This window comes from Lagopus muta, chromosome 12 (genome assembly GCF_023343835.1).
Source record: "Lagopus muta isolate bLagMut1 chromosome 12, bLagMut1 primary, whole genome shotgun sequence".
NCBI lineage: Eukaryota > Metazoa > Chordata > Aves > Galliformes > Phasianidae > Lagopus > Lagopus muta.
In genome coordinates, this window is record NC_064444.1 from 1,092,766 (window position 1) to 1,105,834 (window position 13,069).

Sequence of the window (13,069 nt, forward strand, 5' to 3'; positions counted from 1 at the left end):
CGGCCCCACCCCCGCCGCGGCGGGCAGGAGCGTGCGGGCTGCGGGCTGGCACCGGGCCCGCCCCGCCCCGCCCAGCACCGGCACCGGCACCGGCACCGGGTCGGCCCATGGAGGCTCCAGGAGCGGGCGGTACCGCAGGTGAGCGGGGATGGGATGGGATGGGTTGGAGCGAGGTGGCCGTCATCGCGATATCGGGCCGGGCAGGGCACGGGGGAATTTCGTGGGAGGGGGGGGTAGGTGTGCAAGGGGTGTGTGTGTGTGTGTGTGTGCAGGGGGTGTGTCCGAGGGGGGTGCATACGTGCGCAACGGGAGCATGAAGGTGGCTGTGAGGTGGGGACGTGGAGCGGGGCACATCTCACCCCCCTGCCCTGTTTGAACCCCCCCTCCCCCCCTCGCGCTGAGCGGTTTAGGAGGGCTGAGATGTGCCCCAGGGAGTGAGAGAGATGGGGCTGCCACCTGCCTGCAGGCAGCGGTGTGACGCTTGGGGACACTGGCGGTGGCCGTAATGCTGCACCCGGGGGTTTGTAGCGTCGCGGTGGTGCTCGAGTGGCATCGTGCGTCTCCTGCACACACCCATCCCTCCTGCGTGTGCCCTGCGCGCGGCTGTGCCACCGCCGTGCTGACAGTCCCGGCCATGCCCTCCCACCTCACTTGGTCTTTGAGGTGGGTTGGGGACCCTGGTGGGGTGACCGGAGCCCCCCGCTGGGGTGACCGGATCCCGCTGCTGTCTCACTCTGCGGTTGACGTGAGTCAGCAGTGCACTGAGCCCTGATGCTGGCCCTGCTCCTCGCCAGGAGACAGCCGGTGAGCCCGAGCGGAGCGGCACGGAGACGACATGCAGACGGGGGCCAGAGGGGATTGCTGCGGCAGGGACCGGCGCCCCGGTGGGTGGGGGCTCTGCTGGAGGGAGTAGGGATGGGATGATGGAGGGGGGGACGTGCTGAGGATGAGGTTGGGGAAAGGGAACATGTATGGCTCTTCCTGGCCAAAGAGCAGGGTGGGGATCTGTTTTCCCAGATGAAGGGTAGGTGGTGATAGTGATGGGTGTCCTGTCCTACCTTGCAGGGCTGGGACATGGTGTTGGGACAGTTGCATGGGCATCGTACTGCTTCCTTGTCAAATGCCATTGTAATTTCTCTTTCCCTCTGCTGGTTTGCCTTTGGGCAGCGGGATTTCTGTCCCCTGCCCACCACAGTGTCAGCTGCCTGGGGGAAGGAGGTGATGCCTTGTCCCCTGTGAGCCTGTCCCCGTGCCATCTCACCCACCATCTCACCTGGTGGCAGGGCCCAGTGGTGTGTAGCTGGCTTCAGCTGTGACACCAAGTGGACCAGGAGCCACAGTGCCCGGTGCTGCCCTCCCCACTTCCCTCCCCTTCCCCCCCCTCCCCCCACACACAGGGTCTCTTGCCCTGCTCGGTGCCAGCTCAGCCCCGGCTGTCCCTGAAGAGGGGCTTCCCAGGCACAGATCGTGCTGCCTCTGCCCAGGCCCGCCAGCTCTTCCCAGGAGACAAAACGCCACTTGTCTGGGCTCCGGTCTCTGAACAGGCTGTGCTTTTGTCTCGCCGACACAAAGGGGCTGTGAGGGGCGGGGGGCTGCCGGCTGCGGGGAATGGGGCTGATGGGGCCCATGGCAGCTGCCCCAGGAAGCATCGCCTGTCCTGCAGGGGGCACAGGGCTGGGGAGCTGCTGCCCCTTCCACCGGAGGGGCACCCAGAGTGGTGGCATCAGAGCCACAGAAGGGAACTGCCTTTGCTGCCCCAGCCCTGCACCTACACAGCAGGTGCCGGTTCTGCAGAGCTGGGCAAAGAGGCACTGGCCCCAGAGCGAACAGCAGGAACCCCCATCCCTGGGACAGTTGAGGAGACCACCGATGCCACCACGGAGGAACAGGGCGGCATCCCCATTCCCACTGCCAGCCTGCTGCAGGTCACCGAACGGAGACGTGAGTGCAGCCCCTGCACCCGCTGCCTTCCCCTGTGTCCCCTCTTGCCCCTACGGTCCCTGCCCACCCCAAGCCAGTCACTGTCACCTCCCCCTTCCCCCCAACCCCTTGTCCCTCCCTCGATCACTACCCAGCCCTCTCAGATCCCACGGGGCCCCCACCTCAGCACCGGGGGCTCTGTCTGGCAGCTGCCCACCCACAATCCTGCTCCCCACAGAGCCACTGAGCAGCGTGTCCTCGCTGGAGGTGCACTTTGACCTGCTGGACCTCACAGAGCTGACCGACATGTCGGACCAGGAGCTGGCCGAGGTCTTCGCCGATTCTGACGAGGAGAACGTGGCCAGCGAGTCGCCTAGCGGTGAGTGAACGTCCGCCTGCACCCCGCTCCTCTGCCGTGGCCAGGAGGCACGGGCTGAGCTGACTGTCCCCATAGGGCTGCACCCGCAGGCTATGCCACGGGCAGGGTACCTGCGCTCCCCCTCCTGGACGCGTGCACGCGAGCATGGCCGGGAGAAGAAGCACCTCAGCGACTCAGAGCTGCAACCAGGCACCCTGGACACCTTCCTGGCAGTGGAGCAGCCTCAGCAGGAATAGGAGCTGCCCCGGCTGGTGGGGACAGACATGGGGACACGCAGAGATGTGTGCTTTGCCTTGTCCCCAGCTCTTTCTGACCACGTTCCCCACTCCCTGCCCCAGGAAAAGCCGTGCAGGACAAAGGACTCGCTATGGGACATGTTGTGTGACCGGGTGCTGCGGGGGTGGCAGCTTCAGACCGTGGGTACCAAGCAATGCCAAAGCTGGTGGCTCAGTGGGGAGGGGGAACTGGCCTCCTCAGCCCTGTAGCACAATGGGGGCTGCACTACCCGGCCCCCACCTCCTTTCCACCACGGTCCCAGCGTGGCAGGACCAGGAGCTGTGCAGTGTCTGCACTGTACGGCCCACCGCCATGTAGCAGTTGTGTGTACTGGTAAAACCAACCAACCCATGGCCACTGCTCTGCCCCGTGTCCATTGCTGCAGGGAAGGGGAGATGCAACCCCTGTATGGGGTGGGGGCTGCCAGGAGCAGCAGGTTACAGGGAGGGGGGATGTGGGGAGCCTCTGCAGGAGCAGAACTGAGCATAGGGAAAGCTAGGAGGAGGGATGCAGGGGAGCTGGCACTGGGGCAGAGCCAGACCTCATCCATGAGGGCCCATCCCACTGCTTCCACAGTGCCCACCAAAGCTCCCTCAGCCCTGCCCCCTTGTTCCAGGAGCAGCCCCAAGGCAAAATTGTGACTGGCGCTGTGCAAAGAGGCGACGCAGCTGCGACAGACCGGGCAAGTGTTGCAGGAGTGGTGTTGGGGGACAGCATGTGCAGTAGGGGCTCCCGCGAGCAGCGCTGAGCAATTGCAAAAGCAGAGGCAGTGGCGTGCCCCACCCCTGACGTAGTGTCACACACCAGCACTGCCCTTAAACCCCCCCTCAGCATCCCTCCGCCCCGGCCTTCAGTGTTCTAATGCATCCCGTAATGCAGGGGAGGAAGAAGAGATGCTTCCCCCCCGACCAGCAGCATCCAACCAGGCAGCGTTCACCCAGAGCACGTGGCTGCACGTGGTGGCTGCCGGCAGCCCCACCAAGGTAGGACGCCCCGGTTCTCCCCCAGACGCCATGCCCAGCCCTTTGGGAGCACGTGGAAACCTCAGCCCCATCCAGGCACCCTCGCCCTTCCTGGAAGAGCCCGTTCCTCCGGCTCTGCCAGCACGCTCGCCCACACAACGTGGCTGCAAAGTGCAGGACCCCCACCCAGCACAAGTCCTGGCCCCACGTGAGTGGCAGAAGTGAAGTTTGCAGGGCAGCCTCCGCGGCCATCTGTCCATCGCGGGGCCCCGGTGGCCGTGGAGATGGGCCCTCACTTAGGGCTCTGCCTCGGCCACAGAGTCCTGGAAGAGGGACTGCTTGCGCAGGCTCAGCCGGGCGCACTTGGGGCACGTGGTGGAGTTGTCGTAGTAGCAGTCCCTGCGGGGAAGGGATGCTCTGGGGAACGCTAGGAAGCACGAAAGTCCTGGAACCACCCGTCCCTCCCCTCCTGCAGCACCCAAAGGGATGCAGGTGGCTCCAGACAAGGCACCCACCATACCTGTGGAAGACGGCGGAGCAGTCAGTGCACACTGAGGTGTGGCTGTCAAAGGGGAAAAGCACATCGCCCTCCTTGCAAAGCTCACACACAAAGCCTTTTGCCTGGCAACGCTGGGGTGAGAAAAAACAGATGAGCCCCTGGTACCTGGGTGCTGACAAGGAGCTCCAGGTCTTCACCAGTGCCCTCCTTACGGCTCCAGTCCAGATCTCAGCCCAGGTTGCCCTGCAGCATCGCCCCACTCACCTCGCAGTCCAGCTTGATGTGCTTGGCGAAGAGGGTGTGGATCTCAGTTAGGGAGCAGCTCAGGCGCCCAGCCTCGATGTCAATGAGGTCCTGCAGCGAGTACATCTCATCGTTCTCTACAAAGTGCTGTCGGTCCTGCAGCTGCACGGGCAGGCAGATATCACTGCTGTGCCCACATACCCAGGGCCTCCCCCCTGCCCGCCACCGGGCCTGACCTGCAGCAGCAGCCGTGCCTCCATTGCCTCCTTGCAGGTGATGAAGTATGGCTTCATAAGCAGGATGTCCTGGCGCAGCTTCTGTGGGGGTGCCGGGGCCAGGGATGCAATGGGAGTGGGGAGAGAGACAGGGAGAAGGTGGTGGCAGGGTCAGGATGGAGACAGGGACGGGAATGAGAGGTGTTTTGTGGGAACGGGACAGGATAAGGGTGGGCATCGGGTGAGGACGGTGCCAGGACAAGGCTGGGTCAGTCCCAGCCCTGCAGTTCAGGCACCCTCCCAGCTTATCCTTCATGTTGCCACTACCCTGTGTCACCCTCCCACCCGCGGCCACACCACGCTCACCCGGATCTCCACCAGCTCCTCCACGTAGTTGAAGAGCAGAGGGTTGATCTCCCGCAGCTTCAGCACAGGCCGTGACACCATCAGCGCCAGGTACCGCATGCTGCAGCGGGACACCTGCACATACACTGCTGTCACACTGCGTGCAGGGCCAGCGGGGCCTCACAGGGCACAGCTTGAGCCCTCTACCCCTGGCCCAACAGACTTGGCTCTGAGAGACCCCACAGCCAGAGGCACAGCCTTGCAAGTGTCTTCCAGCCAGCGACACAGTCCCCACGGACCCCTGCCTGCGGACACAGCCTCCCAAGTGATCCCTGAGTCCCCTGTACCCCCCACCAGCACCGCAGGCACCTTGCGGGGCTCGAAGTCCCAGTTGTGGATGGCACGGGCAGGGACGACAGCCAGGTCATTCCAGTGACAGCTGCTGCAGTAGTAGAGGCCGGTGTAGTCGCACTGTCGGGCCTCGCTGGGCACCCCCCCTGCAGTGAGGCACACATCGGTACCAGCACCCACACTGCCACCACCACCCCGAAAACATCCCCCAGTCTCCAGCTTCCCCCAGCCCCACACGCCTCCCAGATTCCCCCACAGCCACAGCCCTCGGTGCCTTACTGAGGGCGATGGGGGCCCGGCACTCGGCACAGCGGTAGTCCTGGCTGTCCAGCCCGCTCTCAGGGCAGATGCTGAGCTGGTACTCGGCCTGGTGGCTCACCTTGGACCTGACGCAGGGCTTGGTGACCAGGGGCAGGCACTTGCTGTGGCACCGATAGTAGCACCCTGCAGGCAGGTGGTTGTCAGCTCAGGGCTGCGGGGGGACTGCAGGGAGGTGTCAGTGCCCCCAACCCACCTGTACAGGTATACCAGGTCTGGATGAGGCCCCAGATGATGGTGCTGCACTTGTCACACATCTGCTTGACGCTCTTGCTCTTCTCCTTGTAGAAGCGGTGCTCCAGCACTACACGGATGTTGGGCTCCTCTTCATCAGGGTCCTATGGGGGGGGGGGGGTCAACGCAGCCCTCTGGTGCCCTCTGGACCCTCAGATTCCTCCCAGGACCCTCATCTCCCTCCCAAGACATTCAGAGCCCCATTCCCTCAGGGTCTTCCCTTGAAACATCAGAACAACCCCAGGACTCTCAGATCCCTTCCCTAAGATCCTTGTCCCTATCCTCCTGGACCCCCAGCTCCCTGCCCCCAAAACCCCCTCTCAACCCTCACAGTCCCCTCCATGACCTTTAGAGATCTGCCAGGATGCTCAGATCCGCACTCTTGCACTCTCATCCTCCACCCCAGGACCCTCAGCCTCCTCAGGCCCTCCCTCAGACCCTCCTCAGGACCCTCAAGGTCCTGACCTTCAGAACCCCTCCCTGGACCCTCGGTACCCTTCCCCACCACTTATCCCTCTCCAGAACACCCCCCAGCATCCTTAGGGCTCCCCGCAGGTCCTTCAGAGCCCTTCCCAAGGACACTCATCCAACCCAGGACCCCCGCAGGATCTTCAGACCCCCCCTCGTGACCCTCGGCGTTCACCCCGCCTTCAGAGCTGCCCCGGGACCCCCGCAGCCCCACCTGCAGCTCCTGCAGTTTGAGGCGGAGGTGGATGAGCCGCACCACCGCGTCCTTCTGCCGCTCCGAGTGTTCGGGCAGCGCCAGGATGGCGCGGCGGCACTCCTCGATGGCGCGGCGCAGCTGCTGCACGTCGGGCGCCAGGATGAGACCCTGCGGCGCGGGCGACCGGGAGGAGAACGGGAGGAAGGTGAACCGCAGCCCCCGGCGGCGCCGCCGCTGCCCCCGGCCCTACCGCCCCCACTCACCACGGGACGAGAGAAGTGGTCCTCCGCCAGGCCCAGGTCCATGGGCCGCTCCGAGCCCTCCCCGTCTCCCTGGCCCGGTTCGTGCCGCCGGGCCGCATCCAGCGGGGGAGCACCGGGAGGCAGCGGATCGTCCTCGCCCGCCCCGCCGCCGCCGCCGCCGTCGCCACCACCACCACCAGGAGGCTCCGGGCCCTTGTTGAAGGGGTTGAGGTGCGCCTGCCGGAACCGCGCCAGCCTCTCGTCGTACGCCATCGCCCTGCGGGACGCGGCACCGGCACCCCGGGGCACCGCCCGCACCGGCACCGGCACCGGGCCGCCAGGGGGCGGGGACTGCGCCGAGCCACGCCCACCGCTCGGCCCGCCTCTCCCTCTAGCGCCCCCTGTCGGCCGGCGGAGCGCACAGCGCTGGGTGGGGCTGCGGACGGCCTCGGGTCCCATGGATCCCGTGCCCCCCCCACCTCGCAGCCCATTGTCTGCGCAGCACCGCGGTCCTGCAGCCCCCGCCGCACGCCCAGAGGAAGGTGGGCCTCACCAGCCCCAAAAAGAGACTAGGGGAGACGCTTTAGCACCGAAGAAGGAGCAGGGAATCTCCCATAAAAAGAGTGGGAACCCCGTATTGCTCAGGCTCTGTGTGTCGGGGTGCCCCTGGCTCCCTTAGAGCCTAACACGGCCCTACATGGTCCAGGGGCACTGCTGGGCCCGTGCAGAGTGCTTGGGGCAGGAGACATGGACAGAGCCCACATGGAAGGGGGCACAGCGTAGCTTGGGGGGGCTTTGCAGCAGTGCATGGGGTGGCACTCAGCATTATGTGAGCAGAATTTGGGCATGGCCCCAGTGGGATCTCGTGGTCCCCGATTTCCCTTCCATTATGGGTTTAAAAGGAAATATTACACCCTCCTCCCGCTGCCCCTTCACTCCCCCTCCCCATATGAGCCCCCTCCCCCCCATACCAGAAACCAGAGCCAGGAGTAACTGGACAGCCATAAATTTATTGAGTATTCAAAAAAAATATGAGACACAAACAGTAAAAAACAAAAAAAGGGGAAAGGGGGAGGCCATAGGGAGGGGGCACAGGAGGGGTTGAGCTAACATGGGGCTGAGGGGAGCAGACACCAAGGGGCGAGGCCAGGGCCCCCCCAAAGCAGCGAATGCGGGGCCATCACTTGGCACCCTGTGCCTCCGACTCCTCCTCATCATCCTCGTACATCTCGCCCTCCTCCTCGGCCGTGGCATCCTGGTACTGCTGGTACTCTGACACCAGGTCGTTCATGTTGCTCTCTGCCTCGGTGAACTCCATCTCGTCCATTCCCTCCCCCGTGTACCAATGCAGGAAGGCCTTGCGGCGGAACATGGCGGTGAACTGCTCCGAGATGCGCTTGAAGAGCTCCTGGATGGCCGTGCTGTTGCCGATGAAGGTGGAGGACATCTTGAGGCCACGGGGTGGGATATCACACACTGCAACTTTGACGTTGTTGGGGATCCACTCCACGAAGTAGGAGCTGTTCTTGCTCTGGATGGCCAGCATCTGCTCGTCCACCTCCTTCATGGACATGCGGCCGCGGAAGACGGTGGCCACGGTGAGGTAGCGGCCGTGGCGCGGGTCGCAGGCGGCCATCATGTTCTTGGCATCAAACATCTGCTGGGTGAGCTCAGGGACGGTGAGGGCACGGTACTGCTGGCTGCCACGTGCTGTCAGCGGGGCGAAGCCAGGCATGAAGAAGTGAAGGCGTGGGAAGGGCACCATGTTGACAGCCAGCTTGCGCAGGTCAGCGTTAAGCTGCCCGGGGAAGCGCAGCGAGGTGGTGACGCCGCTCATGGTGGCCGAGACGAGGTGGTTGAGGTCTCCATAGGTTGGGGTGGCCAACTTGAGTGTGCGGAAGCAGATGTCGTACAGCGCCTCGTTGTCGATGCAGTAGGTCTCATCTGTGTTCTCCACCAGTTGATGGATGGAGAGCGTGGCGTTGTAGGGTTCCACCACCGTATCCGACACCTTGGGGGACGGCACCACGCTGAAAGTGTTCATGATGCGGTCTGGGTACTCCTCACGCACCTTGCTGATCAGCAGCGTGCCCATGCCTGAGCCCGTGCCCCCACCCAGGGAGTGGGTCAGCTGGAAGCCCTGCAGGCAGTCGCAGTTCTCACACTCCTTCCGCACCACGTCCAGCACCGAGTCCACCAGCTCGGCCCCCTCCGTGTAGTGCCCCTTGGCCCAGTTGTTGCCGGCCCCGCTCTGACCTGGGGATGGGGACACACAAAGGGTGCATTGGGCGGAGGGCACGGTGCCAGGATTTGGGGTTGGGTTGGAGCCGCGAGGATGCGCCCGCAGGCAGCCCCAGGGGCGTCCCCTCCCGGTGTGGGGTGCGGCCACCTACCGAAAATGAAGTTGTCGGGGCGGAAGAGGTGCCCGAAGGCACCTGAGCGCACGCTGTCCATCGTGCCCGGCTCCAGATCCACCAGGATGGCGCGAGGCACGTACTTGTGAGCTGCAGAGAGACCGCATGGCGTGCCAGAGGGAACAGGCACCACCCAACACCGCCACGGGGAAGGGGGTGCACGTCCGTGCCCCAAAACACAGGGACCTCTGAGGCTGGGTCCTTTCACTGTGTCCTCTCCTCCTCTAAACAAAGGAGTTCCCATTGGGTTCAGTGGCAATTTCCACTTCCCCCTTCTCACCCCCCAAACTACAGAGTCCCATGGGGTCGGTCCATCTATTTCATGTCCCCTCACCCCCCTCAAAAAAAGAAAACAACAACAATAAAAAACCAAACACCTCTAACGAGCTTCATGGGATCTATTCATGTACCACAGAGCTCAATGCATTGACGCTTCCCTCCCTTTCGTCCCCACAGCATAGGATCCCCATGGGGATGGGTGCATTCCCCCCCCGCTCTCAAAACCATCGGTTCCCATAGGACTGAGGACAGGCGTCTGTCCCAGCGTGAACCATGGCCACGGGAGGGAGTGTGGGGACATGAGGTGGTGGGGTCCATGCGGAGGGGGGGGTGTGCCACTTACAGGAGGCCTCATTGTAATAGACGCTGATTCGCTCCAGCTGCAGGTCCGAGTCGCCCACGTAGTTGCCGCTGGGGTCTATGCCATGCTCATCGCTGATCACCTCCCAGAACTGGGGGGAGGGGGGGGAGAGGGCGGGAGCACGGGGTCAGCATCACCGGGTGTCCCCCCTCCCCCCCCCCCGTACCCCCGCGCCGGTAAAGCCGCAACCCAAGGCCGGGATAGGAGGAGGGGGGGATGGGGGGGCAGCCGCACCCGGGTTCCCCACCCCAGGCTGGGTGTGAATCCCGCACCGGGCGGGGGGGCGCAGCGGATCCCGCATCCCGGGGGGGCGCAGCCCCACCCCGCAGCCGCAGCTCCGTCCTCAGGGCGGGCGCTGTCCGCGGTGCTGAACGGCGACGGCGGCGCCGGAACCCACGGGCGGCAGCGGCGGACAAAGGAGCGGGGCGGGGCCCTTTGTCCTCCCGGTGCGGCGGGGACGGAGGCGATGCGGGGGGGGGGGAGGGGGGGGCCTTTGTCCGCCCCGCCGTTACCTTGGCGCCGATCTGGTTGCCGCATTGCCCCGCTTGGATGTGGACGATCTCCCTCATGGTGCGGCCGGACCGGAGCGGGTCTGGAGCGGAGCGGCACCGAGAGCGGAGCGGCACCGGGAGCGCGGGGGGCGGTTCCGCCGCCGCCGCCGCCTTTATAGCCGCCCCGCGCCGCACCGGGCCGGGCGCTGACGTCACCGTCGCTCCGCCGCCAATCATCGGCCTCCGCCGCAGCGCTGCAACTGCCCCTGCGGCACCGGCGCCGCCGCCGCCCCGCCCAGCCCCGCCCGTCCCGACCCGACCCGGCCCGGCCCGATTCGCTCCTGCCGGGTTCGACCCCGCTGCACCGCGCGGCCCCGGCAGCGGCCCGAGCCGACCCGGCGGCACCGCGCTGCTGGAGCATCCCCGGGGACACGGGCACGGCCAGGGGGACACACGGAGAGGGGAGTGGGACGCGAGGTGGGGGAGGGGTGTCTGCAGCCATTGTGGGGGAGGGGAGGGGACCCGCCCACTCGGACACGCGTGTGGGACCCCGCATCGGGGCTTGGGTGCCGGCACGGCGATGGGGTGTCCCCCGGACCCGCCCGAGCATCGCTTAGGGTGGGATCACGATCCGCTTCGTGTCCCGGGGAAAAAGGAGCCAACGCCCACCGGGGGCTGTGCGCGGGGGGGCCGTACCGGGGGAGGGCGCGGTGTCCCGGAGTCCCGCGGACCGCAGCGTGCGCTGCCGTAGAACAAAGGCGATTGGCGTTCGCCAAAAGAGCCGCCTTTGTCCCCAGGTGGTCGCGCTCCGCAGCCCCCACCCCCCGGTGTAGCCCCTCGGGGGCTGCCGGATTCCCCCATGGCGGTGGTGCCGGAACCGGTGCTTGCATTGCTGCTGTCGGGCAGCGATCTGTCTGCGGGTGAACGTGGGGCACAGGCTGGTGAGAAGCGTCCAGGTGCCGGTGCTCAGCACTGCCCCGCACCCAGCACCCACGGCCACGCGTGGTGCCAGGCACACATCACTGCAAAGAGGCTTTATTTGGGAGTGCGAGGTCAGGCAGCCCAACCCCGGCTGCATTGGGCCACCCAGGGGAAACCCAACAGTGCGTCCATCTGTCCATCTACCCGTCAGTCCATCCATCCATCCATCCATCCATCCATCCATCCATCCTCCTGTCTGTGCCGCCGCTTACCAGGAGCACAGCACCACCTCCCGCAGCGTCCGCCGGAGCTCCTGGCTCCGGAAGGCGTAGATCAGGGGATCGACCACTGAATTGCAGATGATGAGGATGAGGAAGAGGTTGAAATAGCTGAAGAAGCAGGTGCAGAAGGGGTTGGTGGGGCAGGTGACGATGAGGATGAGGTGGAAGAAGAAAGGCCCCCAGCAGATGAAGAAGACTCCCAGCAGGATGGTGAGCGTGACGGCTCCCTTCAGACTGCTGGTGCGGTAGATGGTGGGCTGCTTCTGCTGGCTGGAGATGTTGCGCACGTGATGGCGAGCCAGCGCGAACATGTGAATGTAGAGCACCAGCATGAGGACCAGCATGAAGAGGAAGAAGCCGATGAGGCAGAGCAGGATGGCGTTGTTGCGGTAGTAGGTGATGAAGACGGTGCTGGAGACGGTGCTGGCCAGCCAGACGGTGGCCATGGTGACCACGGCGCGCTGCAGCGTCATGATGCTGTGGTAGCGCAGTGCATAGAAGATGGTGATGTAGCGGTCCACGGCGATGACCCCCAGGAAGGAGAGGGAGGACACGACGGAGCTGCAGATGAGCATGTCGATGACGTTGTCCATGTGGCGGACGATGCTGGCGCGGATCACCAGCACGCCGTGCTCCATCAGCAGCATGAAGAGCGTCTCGGCCAGGTTGCTGACGCTCACCAGCATGTCGGAGACGGCCAGGCAGCAGATGAAGTAGTACATGGGAGAGTGCAGATTCCTGTTCTTGAGGATGGCGGCCACCACCAGCAGGTTCTCCACCAGGCTCACCAGCCCCAGTGTCAGGAAGAGTTCATTGGGGATGTCCAGCCCCGGGCACCAGGCGCCGCCGGCCCCAGCTGTGGCGTTGCTCTGGTTGCCTTCACTGGCGTTCCAGGGCTCGCGCAGCAGGCGCAGGGGGGCCAGCGTCGACATGGCCCCGGCCTCAGCCCCAGGGACCCCCTGGCTGGGGGCCGTGGCCCTGAGCACAACCGCAGCGCCCGCAAAGTCGCTGTGCTCCCAATCAGCCCCACCAGCGCTCACACAGCGCCCGACCACAAGCCAGAAGGGATGTGGGCACCTCTGTGCCCCAGACACAAGGATGGGGAAGGAGTCCCCCACCCAGGAGCCCACTGGGCAGCAGCGCAGGGACTCTGCTGTCTCAGCTGCCTCCCCACCAGCACTGCCTGGCGTATCCGGAGCTCAGCGATGATGATGGGGAAGAAAGGGCCCTTTCTCTGTCCTAATTTAAAGCTGGCTCCCTCGGCTCCTCCTCCTGAGAAGGGTGGGCACGCACATGACGGCCTGTGCCCGGGTAGCTGGGGGCTGAGCCGTGTTGGGGCACTGTGCACAACGGGGTCTCTGTGCGCCTTGGGGTCCCGCATGCCCTGGGGCTGGGCATGCCATCTGGGGGCCGTGCAACACAGCGGGGTTTCCCTGAACCCTTTGGGAACCCGGTGCGCTGGGGCCGTGCACGCTGGAGATCCCACACACCATGGGGTTTTGCATGCCCTGGGGACCCCACAACAAGGGCAGCGTGAGGGGGCAGAGCCCATATGCGGCCACAGCCACGTTCCCCCAAGTGTCCCTGGGAGGGTGCCGTGCTGTGGGCTGCGATGCGCCCCCTGGGGATTGTCAAAGGAGCAATTGAGTGCGGTCCCGTGTTGTGGCTGTTCAT

At 65.2% G+C, this 13,069-nt stretch overlaps 3 protein-coding genes across 4 annotated transcripts; 1 reads left to right on the forward strand and 2 right to left on the reverse strand.

Annotated features, from left to right (window-relative positions):
* Window positions 1–24: 24 nt before the first annotated feature.
* Window positions 25–2,933, forward strand: DBNDD1 (dysbindin domain containing 1). 2 transcript variants are annotated; one of them, XM_048958895.1, is made up of 5 exons: window positions 25–138; window positions 795–884; window positions 1,777–1,941; window positions 2,159–2,299; window positions 2,375–2,933. In XM_048958895.1, the coding sequence occupies exons 2-5, from the start codon at window positions 836–838 to the stop codon at window positions 2,533–2,535; spliced, it is 516 nt and encodes a 171-aa protein (XP_048814852.1). In that variant the 5' UTR covers window positions 25–138; window positions 795–835; the 3' UTR covers window positions 2,536–2,933. The 2 variants fall into 2 exon arrangements, with proteins under 2 accessions (XP_048814852.1, XP_048814853.1); XM_048958896.1 differs by having other exon boundaries at window positions 1,795–1,941; window positions 2,375–2,922.
* A 337-nt stretch (window positions 2,934–3,270) lies between these two features.
* Window positions 3,271–7,003, reverse strand: DEF8 (differentially expressed in FDCP 8 homolog). The gene is made up of 10 exons (XM_048958894.1): window positions 6,670–7,003; window positions 6,425–6,574; window positions 5,705–5,846; window positions 5,470–5,634; window positions 5,209–5,336; window positions 4,861–4,974; window positions 4,516–4,596; window positions 4,301–4,441; window positions 4,058–4,167; window positions 3,271–3,936 (listed from the first exon to the last, which is right to left on the reverse strand). The coding sequence occupies exons 1-10, from the start codon at window positions 6,919–6,921 to the stop codon at window positions 3,834–3,836; spliced, it is 1,386 nt and encodes a 461-aa protein (XP_048814851.1). The 5' UTR covers window positions 6,922–7,003; the 3' UTR covers window positions 3,271–3,833.
* A 635-nt stretch (window positions 7,004–7,638) lies between these two features.
* On the reverse strand, window positions 7,639–12,784 carry TUBB3 (tubulin beta 3 class III). Its single transcript, XM_048959043.1, has 5 exons — window positions 11,387–12,784; window positions 10,215–10,605; window positions 9,685–9,793; window positions 9,042–9,152; window positions 7,639–8,904 (listed from the first exon to the last, which is right to left on the reverse strand). The coding sequence occupies exons 1-5, from the start codon at window positions 12,325–12,327 to the stop codon at window positions 7,829–7,831; spliced, it is 2,628 nt and encodes an 875-aa protein (XP_048815000.1). The 5' UTR covers window positions 12,328–12,784; the 3' UTR covers window positions 7,639–7,828.
* Between the last annotated feature and the right edge of the window lie 285 nt (window positions 12,785–13,069).